This window comes from Callorhinus ursinus, unplaced genomic scaffold, assembly GCF_003265705.2.
Source record: "Callorhinus ursinus isolate GAN/ISIS: 27379988/994484 unplaced genomic scaffold, GSC_fseal_2.0 scaffold39, whole genome shotgun sequence".
Taxonomy (NCBI): Eukaryota; Metazoa; Chordata; class Mammalia; order Carnivora; family Otariidae; genus Callorhinus; species Callorhinus ursinus.
Window position 1 is genome coordinate 16877916 of NW_027397101.1, and position 18833 is coordinate 16896748.

Genomic DNA, 18833 nt, shown 5'->3' on the forward strand with positions numbered 1-18833 from the left:
AATGCTTTTGTGTAGTTTTGGGGGAGACATGTGTATTTTAAAATTCAGTTGAATACTCTTTACTAAATGTTCTATTTTGAGAAAGAGTTAAAGCTAACCAAAAATTTTAAACTGCACATACTTAGAATAAAGAATTTTTTTCAAGGGCAATTCTTACTTTCTTTTTTGCACTTGTTTAAACAAATCCCATTTTCAAATGATTTGTGCTTCATCCATAACTTACTACATGCTCTGAACTGCCTTAAAACGGGATTCTGAAAATATACAACCTCCGGGCAACTCTCAGCTAGTAAAATTACTTCATCCATCACCCCATATTTTCAATTATATAGTCCTTATTCAGAGTTCTTTAATTTGTCTGTGATTCATCAATGCTGTCCTGTTTAAACTATCATCATAAAGGAGAGAATATGTGTTTCTAAGTGTTTTATTATAAACAATATATTTATGCACAAGAAGAGTTTGCATTCCTATCTTGGAATATTGCTTGATGTAAATTTTGAGGATTTTTTTTTCAATGTGTGGCCTTCAATTCAGCTTCAAGGTCTTTCCACCTCATTGGTTAATTGCTAGCCATTTCTTCCAATTTTCTGAATAATATAACAACCAAAAGCCCAGCCATTCAAGTCCCATTAGCCTCACATCCTGTACCGTTCAGTCTAATACAAGCTAATCCCACAGACTCACTCCTCACTCCACGCACTTCGTTTTCACAAGTTCTCTGCAGTCTGATGATTTATTCTCTATGCCAAATCCTAACAACTGAATTCAGTTAAATTAACCACATCACATAATTAGAGTTCAAGGACCCAAGAATGTTCTTTAAAATGAGACGACATACCACGCTGCCACAGAAAAGCGCGCATGATTCAGAGGAAGCCCCCCTCTTGCTATGCTTGGCGCTGAGGCTCGCTGCTGTAATCACTCCAGCTTCCCATCGCATAACCACTAGTCCTTGAGATTTCTAAAATTATTCCTCCTCCACAAGGATGGAGGGGAAAAAAGTTGGAAAACTTTGCTTTGAACATGACGTTGGCTAATCACTTGCTCAGCCTTAGCACAGAACAAAAACGCCTCGAGTGTCGCAGGGCTCTGCTTTCAACTTCAAACTAGAAAATGCTATTCTTTCCCAAGCTGAAGAGAAATTTCTACCCAAAAAGCGAGCTTCACAGCAAGGGATCACCCTTCACTTTGTCCCCGGAATTTCAGATCGTTAGCAACCTCCCATCTCAGAAAGTTTTTCCTATGCTATTTCCACTCTCTGTCACCCTAAGCTCCCAACAAAGCAGTAATTATTCCTGTGATTTTAAAGTCAGTTATCATAGAAGCCACTGGGATGCCAGAAATGAAAACTTACTCAACTTTTAAGAATTCCAGAGAATTCTGATTCAGCCTCACATGGGGTTGGTCCCTCCCTCTTCAGGGTGCTGAAATCCTAACAGGTCAGCAGAGATGTGAAGGGCAAAAGAGTGCCCTTGCAGAGTTTTTTTTTTAAGCCCACTGGCCTAGTTTTTCAGTTCAATCAAGCATAATGAACGTTTACGGGGAGAAAGTCTTTACGAAGTCAGATATCTTGGACTGTTTCAAACTGTAATGCCAAATTTGAAAGGAAAAATTTAACAGAGGATTAAAACTTTAATTTCCTTTTGGCAATTCCCTCCTAAGTTCCACAGTTAGGGAAAAACAACTAAGTAATAAGAGATCCTACCCACTCTATATTACCTCTCTGCATGGAAACACTCCCTCTGCTCCACTTTGGAAACCAGCAACTTTAAAGAACTTAGGCCGTGGCTATATGTAGCCTCCCTAAGTGGTCCTGCCCAGCTCCAAGGCCCACGCTGAATCTGTCAAGGAGTCAACCCTTGGGAAACCCAACCACCATCTCTGTCACTGCAATTCACAGATCCCCCAAATTACCATTATTCCTGAATAATGAACAGCATCTCCATTCTTTTACATATAGAGTCATTTAACCACACAAGAGGCAGAGTGCACCAAATTTGCAAATCCAACCCATATCTAGGTGAATATTTTTTATTATAAAATGTGCAATGCTGTGTATGGGGGGGGGCGGTTGGAGAGGGCCTAAGGTGGGAGGGATGCCTAATGCTGTCAATTTTTCCAACCTTTGCTGCCTCCAGAAAGTGGGTCACTGTATTTTTTTAAATATTTGAAATCATAATTGATGTAACAAATGAGCTGCTGCCCCCCCAACTCCTTTCCCTTTGAAAAGTGAAATCATATTAACAGCAATGCAAGAGCTTAGTTTGCCATATCAGAACACAGATGCCAAGCTTCCCCAGCTGGTAACTGGGGCCTCCGAGTTTAACTCTTGAATTGTCTGGCAGAGCTCTCTCTTATGGCAGAGATATCATGGCACAGAGGGTGAGCTTCTAGCCCCTTATCCATGAGAAAATGGCTAAGTACCTCACCTTATAATATATGTTCCCACAAAAGTCTCATTAAGCCTCGGAGTAAGACATGCCAGTAAGAGCCACTCTTTATCTGGTGACTTGTGTGTGAGCTAGAATGCAAACCAATGTGCCCTGGAGCTCAGGAGTTCAGTCAAGGACAGGATGCTAGATGGGAAAACTTAGCAGTGTCCCCCTAAATCCCACATGCACACAAACTTTATGCTCTCTGAGCCCTTCACAAATTCAAGCACACCAGATCATTCTGGAGGGCAGCCTCATTTCACCAAATTACAAGAGCTTAGTTTTCCCCATAATGGGAAATACCTGCAAATGAAGTGAAATTTATTAAAATGTTAAAATACGCTGTCAACTTGCAAACAATTATCCACATAAGCTTTTCATAAAGAAATAATGGTTACCCAAAAGGATTCTAAAAGTCAGTAACTGAGGGAGGAAAATAATTCTTAGCATTTGCTTCCTCGCTAATGATATGTGACAACCGGGAAGGATTCTATTTCAAAAACAGTAACAATGATTACAACCTCCCCTGTAAACAAGTCACATTTTTCACAACTTTAAAATGTACTTTAATTATCATAATGTTTAACAATAAAACAACGAAAGTTGCCATCCAGCAGTGGATCCTGACTTTAAGGGTTCCCCAAGGTTAAAGGAAACTCCTCCTTGAGGAGAGCCATAAGCCATGAGAGGTTCCTGGACTCTCTTCAGTATGTGAAACATGTTTAATAGGGGAGCAAAAGTACCATCCAAAAATCAGCTAGGCTGACTTAAACTCTGATCTGTTAAATTCAGGACAATAGTTACTATCTCTTGAGATCTTTAAACTTCTTAGTGTGTTTTGACCTCCTTCTTCAAAACCCTTCCCTGCCTCAGGGAAAGCCCAGTCCCCCCACCCCACCCCCCACCCCCGTTTCCCTTTCAGACAGGACACAGCCTGGACTCAAGGCCTCCCATAGGCCAGACTTCCTTCTCTGCAGCCCTTTGGGGTAGAACTGCTAATCCTTCTTATTAATTAATGAGATAATGGTGGTTAACCGGAAAGCAATATTAATGCTCACTATCTAGGAAATGTCAACCAAAATTATTTTAGCCTTTTGGTTGGTTTTCCTGGTGTGCAGAACTGTGTGCTCTGAGAATCTGGCAACATTTTGATGCAGAATTGAGAAATTCAGGAACGGAGGATTTGTATCAGACCTTAACACATAGGTTTCCTCATAAAGCTTTGCTTATTTTCTTTTTTAACATTTACACTGTTCCACGTTAGTCACTAGAAAGAAAAGTTAAATCCTCTCAACATGTTACTATAAAATTTGGATAGCTGGAAACTGAGGGAACTACAGATTACATAAATAAGCAGTGATGTGACTGAAAGCAAGAGTCAGTCATAATGAATGCATTACACATCACTACATTCAGCTAGTCTTCCACACCCTCAACGCACACCCCGCATCCTACAGCACACTTATGTCCCAGAAAGGTGTCCTGTGCAGGGTTTGCCTGGTTTTTGTTTTGTTTTGTTTTGCTTTGCTTTCATGAATGCAATAACAAAGACAATATGGGGAATAGGTACCACCTGCCCAAGAATCATTGGACATCTTTAACATCATTGGGAAAATGGAGGCCACTTTAGAGCTGTTTTTTCCTCTAATCTATCACAGCCTTAAAAAACAAAAAACAAAAAAACAAAAAACAACAACCTAAAAAATAAAAAGGAAGGGTTTTATATTAGCTAAGGTTTGCTGCAGCAAACAAGCAAGCAGCTTTCATTCAGGGATTGTCAAAAACTTTCCAGTGTGCCCACTGCAATGCGGATGCCAACCAACGAATCAAAGGCATTCAGCAACTAGACAAAGAGGGTCTGATGCCAACCTCGGTGCCACTGGCAACCATTATTGGCATCAAGCACAGTGTCTGCCTTTTTTTTCCCCCTCGCCTGGCACTTCACAAACAAAATGGCGGTTCTTGTAGCAACGGAACAGCCGAAGCGCAGCCCTCTGAATCAATAACGTCAAATGATTTTATGGATTTAAACGCAGTTACTCCCACATGATGTGTATATTTGAGGTAAAGTGGGGGGCTTATATAATTTTATAAATGACTGTATTGAACATGACCTTTTACTAATTGTAGAGAAATAGAAAAATGGACTAAATTGCGGTCAGTCGGGCTATATGCATCGAAGAAGCTGAATAACAAAGAGATTTAGCTTTAAAGAAAATACTGCCTTTGTGGCCATGTGATGCAAAGGTCTAATGAACTATATATCAAAAGTGATTCAAAATGCATAAATTTTTCCCAAAACCATATCAGATGCAGATGTAGTACTAGAGCTTGTGTCAAAGCTCTAGTAACTCTTTCCACATTTCAAAAAAAGATGAGGCTGCTGGGCATGAAGAAAAAAAAAAAAAGTGTGGGTTGAACCAAAAGAGAAAGAGGGAAAAAGAAAAGCATAGGAAGTTGGCCAACAATGGAACTTTATTATATGTTGGTCTTTATTTCCTCCTCCAGAAGAGATGCAGTTTGTGATCTTGTATAAATAACCAAGAGGACTATTGACATTTCTAGATCTGGAAATTGTCAATATATTGTAACATCACTCCACACTGCAATGCGGATGCCAACTAACAAATCACAGGCATCCTGAGCTAAACAAAGAGGGTCTGATGCCAATCCTGGTACCAGTGGCAACCATCTTTGGCATTCTCTCTGTTCTTTCTCATGTTTTCCTCCCAGTCATTTAGAAGTGCGGAGATGGAGAAAAAGGGGGGGAAAGGTAATTTTGTTGCTCATTCTGTTGTAAACATTACAGTTCCCTTTTCTTATTTTTCCTACATGTTTTCCTTCATACTTCTTTGCCTGATTTATAAAACCGACTTAAGTGGGTTTTCATGTACTTAGAGGAGAAATAAAGAGTCATGATGGGAGATAGGCAGCACTTTGATTGACTACAGACTTGTCTTTGTAAATGCCTTCTTCAATCAATTGCACTGCAAAACAACATAATTAACCTACATTTGACCAAAAAAAAAAAAAAAGATATAAATTTTGAAGAAAGGAAAACACAAAAGCATCCTGATGTGACTTTTTCAAAGAAAGAGCCAACAGATGTTAAGAAGAGATGACGCGCTGGCAGGTAGGAGAGGATACAAATTAGATGTACAGGGTAAAATAATGAAAGCTTTTTATGATAGAGATTCAAAAAAAAAACAACAAAATCAATGTTTTATCTGAAAACATGGTCTCCAAGAGTTGCTTAAAACTTCATGATTATCATGACCAATGGTGCAGTGCAGAAGGCATTTATGCATTTTTCTTTCTTCAATCTATCTTCACAAATCCAAAGGATATGTTCTTTATTGTCAGTTCATCAACCAAGAGACTTGGCTGCCTGCCTCCGGAGTGAATGTACATGCATGCACACCTCAAGGACTAGCCTTCAAGCAAGTTAAAATGTGAGTAGCAGTGAAGTGGTTGCAAAACTTCCCTCCCTGCACTAAAAAGTTGCATGGCCCACTTTTTAAAACTTTACTTCCAGCCTTGACTTTCACAACACACTTACAACACATTCACAGTCAATCCAGCACAGATATACAGCCCACCTTAGGATGTCACCTCCTAGACAGCTGTCAATCAAATTAAGTGTCATGTGTTTATGAGCTTCTACTTTAGGACACACAGGGCAAAAATATATTTTTCTCTAAACCATCATTACTTGGACTTCAACTGTTAAATGCATGGTAATGGCAAATGCAATGTCTCGACAACAACAAAATAAGTAATAGTTTCAAATATATCATGTCCAGCATCTTATTTAAAATCAAACTAAAAATTTTTAAATGACATTTAAGCATATCTCTAACACTATATCAAGGAATGATAAAGACAAGCGCGTAACAAGTACCTAGATTTCTGAGTCAAAAGAGTAATTCTGGTATTTTATTTTTTTGGATGATAATAAAGTTCATACCAATTTACTGAATCCCAGATTTATATAACGAATATCAGATAACCCGTCTGCCACCTCAGTATCTGCAGACCATTTCCCTACCACCAGGCCAAGTTAGGAAATGACCCACCATCTGTGGCAGATCAAACTTCAGTCCACTTTTGGTACGCTGCTTTTTAAAATGATGTTGCTAATACATGGAAATCCATATCTTGACACATTTATTTGAAGAAAAGAAATCCTCACTTATTTAAAGGAAAATACAAAATAATAATAAAGAAACATATTTCATGAACTCAAAAAATACTCAGCAAAAATATCCCCTCATTTTTGACCCAACCAGGCAACATTTATACCACTGTCTTTATCAGGTATTTTTTTAATAGGTATGGTATGTGGTTTCTGCATTCTTTTTGAGATTTATTTTAAACCAGTGTAACCAGTCCACTTTCTGTTTTTGTTCTGTAAGGAGAGCTGCAACTTTTCTCCTCAGTAAGTTTTGTGAATTCACATTCAAGTAAACTAATGATATTAAGTATTCCCAAGTCACGCTGGGAAAATATTATACCATAAATTATTTAAACAAGAACTATAATCCATTTAATCTATGGCGAATATTACACAATCAAAAGGAGGTGTTGATAGATATATTCAAATTAAATAAATCTAGGTCCACGTAAGATACACTTTCTGGTATTGGCTATCTTAAGCATTTTGTAATAGGAAACGTTAATTCTATTTTCGGTGCAATAGGACTAGATTCGTGAGCAAAGTTCATCTACCTTGTTAGTTATGAGGCCAATACAAAGATTATTAAAAAGCGGTTTGACTATTCATAAATAAAGTTACATTTTCAAATTGAGAAATGACTAGACACAAGAATGCAGCCGAGGACAAAAAGTGAATTGTAATAAACTATACTTTTCAGACTAGTCTGTGTCTTTGAAAAGGTATATTATTTCAAAAACATTTGAAAACGCATCTCTTTGTGGTCTTTCCCAAAATACCCACGCCTATCCGGGTATGAAAGCTCCATGCCTATGTCCATGGCTGGCCCATGGTAGTGGACATGGGAGTGGAAGAGGGAAGGCCATTCTACCCAGAAGGGGTGAAGGAGATCTAGGGGCCTCGAGGACCATCTAACCCAAGCCAGCTGTTCCGTATATGGGGTTTGTGGGCAGTGTTTGCCGTACTAGAAGAAAGAACAATCTGCTCCTACCTTGCTCCTGCACGTAGTATGCCAAAAACAAATCAAGCTCCTTAACTGATACTGTGATATGATGTGGCTGGACACAAAGTGCTGGGTTTGTGCAATGTGGGGATTTCATGAGCCGCTCTCCATCGGTACTTTCCAAGGGGATGCCTTTGAACAGGATCACCATGACTAGATCCAGACGCCAGACTTTGTCTGCCTGTCGCAGGCAGTCGATTCTCCTAATCTTACCCTTCTGGTCGGGATTGGATAAGACACAGCACGGGTGCTTCTTGCCAGTCACGGTGAGCACAAAGTCCTCTCGATACTCCTGGCGGATGTCTTTGCGCAGTTTGGCCAGGAGCCTGGATGCCCACTTCTGTTTGATTTCAGGCTTTTCGCTGAGAAGCTCATCTTTGACTGCTCTTTCTTCATCCTTTGACATTCGCTTCTCGTGCTTTTTAAAGTACTTGCGTTTCCGAGCCTGCAGGTTGAACCAAGTATAGGCGATTGCACGGACATGTGGAAGGAGTGCCTCGATGAATGGGTGAAATTCATCCTGTGGAAGATGAAGGGAGGGGGGGAGAAAGAAGACAGACACAGTCAGCTTAGTTTTAAAGGCTCAAAAAATAAATAAATAAATAAAACTACAGTCCATTCCCAATTCATTACAAAAAGTTATGCATAAAAATCACATTCTTTTCTTATTTAAAATTATCAAAATAGCAGGAGAAGAACAAAATAAAGTATGCCAAGCAGCCCCTTTTCCACCAAAATTTACAGGTTGATTCTGCCTCCTAAAAAGAAAATAAGATTTATATTTGTATTTCCACTCTGGCCCCATCCCCCTCATTCCCACCATGCATCCTACATTCTTTAAAACATAAATAACCAAGGTGCTTGGCACCTAATTTAATATTTAAATATTTGATTGACCAACTAACACTAAGCAGTACCATTTTACAAAGAACACAGTGAGATTTTTTTTTTTAATCGGAGCAGAGCTGTTCAGAAGGCAGGAGCGATGCCACAGTTCATTTCTCTTCTCTGTGGCACAGAAACACAAAGCATATAGATGCTCAGTGTAATGCCACACAGTTCCCGCTTTTGGAGCATGCTCTCAGCAAGAGGCTGCTGGTGGCACAAAGAGCATGCGCCATTAAACTTGATCCATTTTCTTATCAAACGTCCAACATTCCAACACTGAAACAGCACCATTCCAAGAGTGGTAACTAGAGAAACCGGTATACAGTGAGGGAAAGTGGGCAAAGGACACAGCTTGTCGTATCAGTGTCCTGAACAGAAGGTTTCCATACTTTGAGCAGTGAATTCTCTCCTTCCACCACCAGCACTCGCCTCCAAGACACACGCACGCACGCCATACACACACACACACACACACACACTCACACACTCACTCTCACACTCTCCTATTCTCTCGCAGACACACTCTTTTCGTTTTTCAATAAAAGTTTCCAAAGTTGAAAACAAAAATTATATGAATGTTCTTCCGGCAGCTTTCCTATAGAATCTGAAGCCCCACAGAGTCAGTTAATTTGTTAACCGATCACATGAGTATGGCAATTCTTCTAAACAAAAATCAATCTGAGGTGAACAATGAAAAATGGCAACTTGGCACCAACTTTACATGCTTTGTGTCTCTGCATGCGGTGGCAGGGTGACACCAGGAGTGCACCGCTGGTCACTTACTGCTTTTGTGGAATCAATACAATTCATTTGCTACGCATGTGAATTCTCCGGCTGGAGTGTGGGTGCATGTATGCATGGCTTGTGAGTCTGCACGTGTATCAACTCTACAGTATCCTGTCTCTTGAATGAAGTGGTTTTACCTTAGCTCCTGCATTTTCCCTGCCTGTTCCATATAAGCCTTTCTTTAAGGGAGGGAGGCAGTGAGCAATGGCAGGTCATCTTCACCTACAGATATTTCAAGTTACTTCCCAAAGCAGTTTGTGTTTCATTACTTCCTGCCATAGGTAAAACCTGTCTCATAAGCTTAGGCCTATTACTGCTCAGAGAAAGAGCTAACATCCTGTGCAGGCATACTGTACGCGTGTAATAAACCAAGATCCGAAGCAAATAAGAACTTCCCACCGTGGCCACTTTTCTGCACACACTGAATGCACCGTCAGCCCAACCAGGAAAATAACTTTGTCTAACTTATCCTATCCCAACTTAGAATTGACACACTAGGGCTGGTCACCCTGAATTGTGTGGAATAAATTCTATCTAACCAGCAGTCTGATGAATGCCATGAGGGTAAAGATGAAGAAAGTGCACCTAATGACACTCTAAACAAAGAAGGTGGCCAAAGAAAATGCCCTATGGGTTTGAATCCATTTATAAGATGAATTTCGAGTTTTCGGTGCTAAAGACTACAGCGTGTTTGCGGTATGCATTTCACACACGAAAAAGGTGTATGTCCCATCCAATCAATAACACAGTTATCAAGTGTTTTAACATATTGCTGTAAAACGTTCCTCCGGCAGAATGAGTATAAATCAAAATTTTATAACAATACAGAATGCAGATGATTACATCACAGCATGAGGCATAACCAAATGCCATAGAGGAAATCATTAAACCGATCAGTAGTTTCCAGCAGAGATTTGAACAATTCGGTTACTATGCAAGCACATTAAACTAGGCCATGGAAAGAGTTAAACCACAATCTGTTCTTTGTGTGGGAAGGCAGCCCTGCTCACAGCAACCACAGCCCATGATAAGACCTCCCTATCTCCATATACTTTCTGATGCCATGCTTTCAGCTTCACTGTAACTACAAAAACTTTGTTTATCCCCCTTAGAAATAATGCAAAGGAAGCCCTGTTTAAGGAAGTGTGGACTTAAACATGCTTTGGGAACTCACTTCCTACAATCTGACGTTTACTACGATTTATTGATATGATTAAAAAACATACATACATACTCATCAGCTAAGGAGTTGAGAATGTAAAGAATACATCGGGGTGGGTGGGGAGCTTTGTCTCATTCATTTTACCCTTGCCACGCTTTTAAAAATGCTGTATTATTGCAACAGATATTAAGCGGTGCGGTAACTCTCAAGTGCTTACATCCTTAAGTACTATGTTCAGTGACATTTCATTTTCTTATAAAGACATCAAACATACTTTTGATTAAATTTGTTTGAGTTTCAAATCATCTGTCATGTAATAAATCCCAAAATTTTAATAAATTATTTTAAACAAGCAAAATGCAAATTTGAGAACTGAATTTGGAATGTTAGCAAATGCACACAAAACAATGTGGGTTTTTTTTTCAAGGTTGCCTTGAGTTTGTTGCCAATGCTGCCAAATAATGTTTTAAAATATAGTGTTTTTTTTCTTACTGACAAATAGAAACAGCAAACTTTCTCAGTCCACAAAGTTGCCTTATAAAAATGTTTCAGGGTTTTACTATTCTGTGGATTCCTTTCAAGTGAAACACTTGACAAGGAGACATAACCTCCAAAAAAATGATAAGCAGAGGTTTGTTATAAGTCACATACACTTCTGTATTAACATGCCTAAAATGTCATCTCCCGAGTGTGACTGTTTTCTAACACTGAGTAGCTATACATTTTTAGTAATTTTGAGTGACATGCATATGAAGCATAGTAACTGTCTTCATCCAAAAAAAAGAAGTGATTAAGGTATTCAAATGTCCTAATTAATAGGTTATCACAATAACACTTTAAACCATTATGAAAGTTGGTTTTATTTTTAAGCTAAGCATATAAAGGCTCTACACTAAGGTAATATGCCACCTCACCCTTTTAGAATTTTTATTAAAATTCATTGACATTTCTCTTTTAAAACTTCCTTTAGCTGAACTAAATTCATAAAATAAATAACCAAGTTACAAATATCAAATGTAAAAGTAAACAATCCTAATTCCACCAAGAATATTTATTTTTCTTTACAGAAACAATGGTTTCCATGAAAGGGATGGAAAATTAGAGCAATAAAGAGGTGGAAGAGTAAACACTAGATATTCTTGAGGCACGGGTATATAACAATAAACCATTTAAAATATGTTCCATGAAGAACTTGAAATTTTAATAATTCAGCGCAGTCATGCCAAGTGAAAGTTTTATTAAGGGTTTAAATTATTTTTAGAAAAAGCAAAATATTAAATCATATATGAAGGTTCTTAGTTTTCCTTCTATATCTGATTTGTACTGAAGTATAAATACTGATTTATAAGGATATACTGACACTTTTATATAACATTTTGCTAAATATCAACAATTTTAACTGTAGCTCCTTTTGAATTAAAATTCTTTCTAAAACCTAGATACTTTATTGCAACAGCTGAGACACTTTGTAAAGTTTTCAACCAATTAAGAATGTTTCTCTATTCTGTATTTACACATCCTAAAAAACATTTTGCTGTAGCTAATAGACTCTTACAACACAAAGCTAACCTACTGGTCTGATATAAAAGTAACACTATTAATGTACTCTTACTTTTTGCAACACCTTACATTACCTATAAAGTCACAGAGATACTGAGAATTGGAAAGCTACAATTCCTTCTGAAGTATAGGCCTGAAATCCCCCAAAACAGTTTTAATACGTCAACCTAGATTTACATTATTAAAACAAGAGAGAATGTTAGTCATCATGAATTAGTGTTGGTAAGTATGTGTTCTTGAATACTAATGTGATAGCTGAGATTATGCTGTATATGCTCCTAATATTCCATATGTCACGACGCTGCCATGTTACTTCCAACTTACAGAAATTAAGATAAAGCTAGTGACTTTACAGTGCATATTTAGAGGAAATTAAAAAATGCAGTGTAATCGCTAGCAAGGTTTCTGAGCAGCTGATGCTAGAAATATAAATTAATATAGAAAAGCAATCCTTTGCAGGTGAGAATAAGTGATGCAGTACTTTGTAAGCGAAAAAGCTTACCTCAATTTGTTTTATTTGAACTAGGCTTCAATAATGTAGAGATAATACCAAATGAACATGGTTTACCAGAAAGAAAAAAATATCCTGCTCATAGGTAATATGAAAGGTAACTTTTACAACTAAAGGTAATTCGTTATACCTGAAACAGTGTCATCGTCATATTTATTGTCCATTATTTGTAGCTTTTAAAATACAAATAACTCAGCAACTCATTTTTCCAGTTTTGTTAAATTAAAGTGCACGTTACTTGCTGAAAATAGCCATATCTAAGTTAATCATACTCAGATGCCAAACAAAATATAAACAATAAAAAATGTGTCAGCCAAAAAGCTACAGGACTGTATCCAATCACTGAATAAGCCTTATCATTGTTTTCATCTTCATTCACAATTTATGAATGCCTCGGTCCTTTCCAATCACAATGGCTTCTAATTGTCATACAATTGAAATCTTAATCATTTGTCCATTATAAAAATGTATCATCGTGATATTGGATTTTTAAAAAATTGTAACACAACCAAGACCTGGCGACACTTCTTTAACTGTGTAGTTTTCTATGGCAATGTCCAAGAAAATGGTTATCAATTACCAATGGTGACATTTCCTCCTCAAAGCTGAAGTCAACAGTCCCACACCTTTGGCGGTTTAAAATAATGCTTCAAATAACAACTCTGGGCTAAGATATTTAGTTAGTTCGCCAGTTGGTTAGTTAGCTGGGCAGCGATGAAAACCGCCCCCAGGTAAGTCCGTTCGGTCTCACCACTTTTCCATTTGACCGTCTGGCTTAAAATTATATAAATTGTGTTCTTAAAAATGCATCAAGCCAGTGCTTTATTTCATAACGTTGTTCCTAAAGTCTTAGGACAATTTTCAAAGTGAATTTTTAAAAAAATGACCTTACGTTTCCAGCATTACTTTCTGCCTTCCGAGCTACGCCCAAGTATCAAATGAACAGGTCTCCACAAAATGAACATGTTCTAAAGTCCTTAACTTTCCCCACGACCAACTAACTCGTGTCAACGTAAAGACTGCCTTTGTGGTGTGGTCACTGGAAACCTCAAAGTGCGGATCACGATGCACCAGAGTTTCAGATCCCCAAATTAAGCAAAGGAATGGGTCTCCGGACCACAACCTCCGACTCGCTTCGTCGCCCGCCCACTGCCTGCAGCAGAGTCCAGAGGCGCCCACAAGGACTCGTGCTACAGTCCCCTCGCCCAAGTTCACTGGTTGTTTATAAGGGCTCTGTCCCCCCGTAAAGCTCCTCTAAAGCCCGAGTCGGTCTCAGCGCTCCAGCGACCGACAGGGGCGACGGGCACCCTGGGCAGGGGCGCCGCACAGCAGCAGGCATTCAGGGGGCCGCGCAGGGGCTAGCGCTCCCGGGCCGGGGCCCTGCCCACCCCCGGCGGCCTCGCCCGGCCCAGCCGCCCTGGCAGCGCGCGGGTGCCCGCTCCGCGAGCCCAGGACGCGGGGCCGGGCGCGCGGAGTGGCCTCGGGCGAGCGGCCGCGCGCCGGCTCCCACGCCGCCCCGCAAATCCCGCCGCAAACTCAAGGCCACTTCTGCGAAGGACAGGGATGTACGGAGGTTAACTAAAGCCGTTAATTGTCCGCAGACGAAAGCAACAAAACAAAACAAAGGCATTTCGGACTAGAGAGAAAGCTCGAGAGAGCGACCGAGACATGTACCTGAGTGAGACAGATGGGAGAATACATCATGACTTCGCCTTAAAACGCACTTTCCCGGAGATGCCCAAGAAAATCTTCGAGAAGCAAGAATTTCATCTATTCATTTTACAGTCATCTGAGCCCCGCGATGCGTTCAATCAGGACGGGGCTCTGCGCTGGATCACCGCAACTTCACAACAAACCCAGTCCTCCTTAAATAGCCAAAGATTCAAGTTCACTCGGCGTGCTAGATTTCCCGGGGTGAAATCCAATCTACACTTTTAACCCTCTTGCAGTCCGAGCGCGCTGGCCCTGCTCGCCGAGGCCGCCGCCGCCGCCGCCGGTGTTGGCTGCTTTTCGCCTGGGTTTGGGGATTTATTTTCTGTTTTGCAGTTGTTGGTGGTGGTGGTGGTGGGGGCTAAGGGGTGCGCGAAGGTTCGGCGTGGGTTGGATTGGGGTGGTGGTTGGTGGTGAAATGCTTTTTTAAAAAAGGCGGGGAGGGGGGCGCAGGAGAGAGCGCGGGAGGGAGAGCGAGGAGAATGTGTCACCGCGCTGGGAAAGTTCAAGGTTACAGCCCCGAGCACTGCGGCAGGATTCCGGAGTGGCGATCGCAGGCGAAACTTTGCCGCGAGCCGACCATGTGTGTGCGCGAGGGGGAGCGTGAGCGAGTGCGCGCGGGTGGCGGGGCGCGCGCGGGAGAGGGCCGGGTGGGGGCGGGGTGGGTGGGGGAGAAGGGAGAGGCTGGGGTGAGGGAGGGGGCTCGGGCGCAGGTCTCCCGGGCGGAAAAGGCTGGCGGCACGGCCCCCGGCTGCAGCCGCCGCCGCCCGCGCCGGCTCTTCCACGCCCGGCCGCCCGCCCGGCCGCCCGCCTCGCCCCGCGTCTGACCCGGCCGAGCGAGGAGGCTGCTGCTGCCGCCGCCGCTGCCCAGAGCCCAGGGGGATCGGAACGAGCTCCTGAAAAATCCCAAACGATAAATCCCGCTCTCCCGCTCGGCTCCAAACTCCTCTTTTCTGCTCTGGGCTCTTTTTTCCCCTCCCTCTCTCGCTTTCTTTCGTTGCAAAACTTGGAAGTTGAAATTTTCACCGGTTCCACCCTCTGGACCCCGCTCGAGCTCTCTCCAAATCAGACTTAAGGATTGTTTTATTATTTAATTACACAATCATCGCTTTACTCCTCCTCCTGCAAACGCGCATTCCTTTTGCACCAGCCTCTCCACACCCCCCGCCCCCCACCTTCCTCCTCCTCCTTCTCTCTTTCTCTTCTCTCTCTCTCTCCCTCTCATTTGTTAAAGGTCTCATTTCGGTGCAACAGAACCATGACTTTTTTTTTTTTTTCCAAACTAGATCTCCTTTCCGCCCTTTGGGCAAGTGCCGCACTCTCCCCACACCACCACACACACATACACACACCCGAAAACCCGCCCTAGAAGAGGTATTTCTGTGCTCGCTGCGGACTCTTTAAGCCGCGGGAACATCCGAGTGGGAGAAGCACTGAGCCGGTCTGGGCCCAAGGAAGAAACGAATGGAAAATTCCCTCACACCCAGGCAGCCCCGGGGCCCAGGCTGGGGCGCCGACTCTCGCACCCGGGGCGGGCGCGGTCCGCCAAGCCCGCCGGCTGAAGGGAGGAGGGGCAGGCCGAGGAGGCGGGGGCCTGAGCGAACTTCGGCTCAAGTAGTTGGGGAGCGCCGGCACGGACGGGGGGCGGGGGGCGGGGTCCTCCGGGGTCTCCCCAGCGCGAGCCCGCGCCCCGGGGCAGCTCGGCAGAAGCGGCGCGCCGCGCTTCGCCGCGGTTTGCCGCGCTCCCGGGGGTGCCCCGTGCACGTGGCCTCGCTCGGAGCGGGAGGATCGGGCCGAGCTGCCGCCGCCGCCTCCTGCTCCCTCCTCCTTCTCCTTCTCCTCCTCCTCCTCCCGCGGCTCGCTCCGCTCTCCTCCTCCTGCAGCCCCGCTGGCTCGCTCCCAATCCCCACCCCCCGGGGCCCGGGGCGCCGGCGGAAAGCGGCTCCCTCCCCGCCGGGGTGCAGGCAGGGCGGGGCGGCGGCGCGCCCGAAGCTGCGGGGCGGGCGGGCGCGCGCGCGAGCGGGGTGCGTGTGCCGCTACAGCCCTGCAGAGGCGGCCGCGCCGGCCTCGCTCCCGCGCGGAGGGCCCCACCCCCACCCCGGCGGCTAACCGCGGGGTCCCGAGTGAATGAACTTGATTTCGGGTATTTGGAGGAAGGCGATTTGCCTTGCACCCTTTCTGTACGCGCCCGCGGGCGCGCGCGCGTACACACACACACACACACACACACACACACACACACACTCTCCCCGCCCCCCAAATTCCGGTTTTCGGCAAGGGGTGGGTGGGGAAGAGGTGGAAGCAAAGGCTGTCCAGACAATGGAGAGAGGAAAAGTGAGTGCCAGGGGCTCCGCGTCTACCTAGCTGGGGGCTGCCGGGGGCGGTTGGGGCCGCGAAGGGGACTCGACTGCCCCAGCCCCAGGGCGGGGCCGCCCCTGTTCCCAACTGTGCTGTTGGGGTCTGGCGGGGCTCCCTGATTCTCCTTCCCTCTTCTTCTCTTCCTCTCTTTCGGTTTTCTTCCTCAACTTTCTCCTTTCTCTCGCTCTCTCCCGCTTCTGCCCACGCCGCCCCCCCCGTTGTCCCCCCAGCGGACCTGAAGGAACCAGTGACTTTTTCCTTCACCAAGTGGGAGTTATCCACATCAAGCATTTCACAACGACACATCAAGAAAAGTAGGCAGGTTCAAGTCAACCATGAAATGGTCACTTTTTAACCCCGTCCTGTCCTCATTAGGGAAATGCTCAAACACAGTCCGTTTTCAAAGAGCGCTCTTAATGAGGCGAGCTTGCCAAGTCTACCAGCTGCAGCCCCCGTAAACCCAGAGCCCAAAGAAGAAAGGCGCTGGGGGGGTGGGGAGCTGAGGAGGCCGGAGAGAGGGGGAGCGGCGGATCTGGGAAGACAGGTAAAGTCGGGGAAATTTCGAGAACTCCCTGGAGTTAACCCTTCAGGGCACACAGCACTGAGAGCAGCCTCCCTGCTCCCCCCGGAGGCAAATCCTCCAGTCAGCGTTCTGACAACGTTAATTTCCTTTGTGTGGGTCATTTCTTCTTTTTGAAAAGCCAGGATAAAGTTGACAGTCTTTATAGATGAAAGGAATGAGGTGACAGTCAGGATTAATCCAAATAAATACTCGTTTCTCTCTCAGAAATTTTTAGGCGATCTCAGATTAAAATTAAAACCCCAAAGCATCACTTTGTATGGCACATTATGCTGCCTCCCTCTTCTCTCGTAGCGAAGTCTGAGGGGAGGGGGCGGGGAAGCGTTACTGATAATACCAGCTTTAACTACTGGAGTTTCCCTTTGAACAAATATTCAATTTAACCGGAGTTAATTTACCATAAAAGACATTCCCCTTGGCACGAATGCACTCATGTCCTTGAACACACCTCTTTGAACGCCTGGACTCTTACAGAAGCCATTATTCCGGGGTCTCTTTAAAAATCCGGAGCCCATCTCTCTCTCTTTCTCTCCCTCCCTCCCCCCCTCCCTTCTTCCCTCCCTCCACACCACACCACCCCCAGTGAAATCCTGGCACCCAGAGAGCGCTCCTTTCAGCCAGAGATCCCAGACCCAGCCGCTGTCCCCTGGCAAAAGAGGCCCAGGGCTGAGCCCTGGGCAAGTGTCTGCAGACATCGTACCCCTCCTCCCCTATTAGCTTCCCTTATCAACAGAAACCATTTCCCTCTGCCACCAAAACTAGGTTGCATCCAAAAGTTTCTCACAAGCTTAAAAAAGAGAAGCGAAAAATTGACAACTGTTACACAGAAGAGCCCACAAATCTGCAGCAGCACCAGGGGTGAAGAAGCAGCGTCAGACCCAGGTAAGATCCCAGAGAAGTGAAGATGTGTGGGGCCTCCCAGGCCTATCCCTGAGGGCTTCGCATCTCTCTCAGGTGCTCCGCGGGTTTGTAGAGCGCTGGTGGTTGGGGACAGTCTGATGAGCATGGAGGATGCTTGGCAGTTTTGAGTTTTGATTTGTTTCCAAGAAAAGGGAAATTGAGAAAGGAGTAATGGTGAGATGGGATGAACGAAAAGGGAAGAAAGAATGAGCAACAGAGACATCCTGGAAGGGCTTCCTGGGTGCTCAGTTTATATGGCTTTGCCTGGCCATTCAGGCCTGGGAGCCATGGGCAGGATGGCTGACATTCCCCCCCCCCCAAAAAAAACACTGCTTCTTGTCCAGCCAATGTCAAGGTCACTGCAGGCCTTCCCAGGATGAACTTTAAGGGAGACTTTTGTAAAGAGAGACTGGTAGATTTGAGTGTATCTGAGGACATCTGGCTTCTCTCAGAACACTCATCCATTACCTTTGATTTGAGAAGTACCAATCTTTTGAATCCCAGGTAGAAAAGTAGAAAGAGGAAGTGAGAAAGTACATGCATTTTATTCACTTTCCCTTTTTTCAGCATGTCTGTGCCATGGTATTAAGAGTGGTGTTAAAGTATCCCTGAGAAGTTTCTGATACTATTAAAATGGGCCAAACACTTCTTAGCCTTGGATACTTACCTCTCCCTAAACCCTCTTTCTTCTCTCTCCCCCACACCGAAAGGTAATGACAAGCCAATTGCATTCACCCCAAAATCTGGTTTGAGGAACTAGAAAGAA

The 18833-nt window shown here is 43.8% G+C and overlaps 1 protein-coding gene across 8 annotated transcripts in view; it reads right to left on the reverse strand.

Moving 5' to 3' along the window:
* The window catches only part of NFIB (nuclear factor I B), a 228990-nt gene extending 212939 nt beyond the window's left edge, over positions 1-16051 (reverse strand). For 6 of the 8 annotated variants that reach the window (XM_073880801.1, XM_025887914.2, XM_025887913.2 and 3 more), the window contains exons 1-2: positions 14194-16051; positions 7601-8132 (exon numbers count right to left, since the gene is read on the reverse strand). In XM_073880801.1, coding sequence (XP_073736902.1) covers positions 7601-8132; positions 14194-14223 — 562 coding nt within the window. In that variant the 5' untranslated portion in view covers positions 14224-16051. The remainder of the gene's footprint in view (positions 1-7600; positions 8133-14193) is intronic. The other 2 variants (XM_073880803.1, XM_073880802.1) reach the window with 1 other exon arrangement.
* Positions 16052-18833: the final 2782 nt, after the last annotated feature.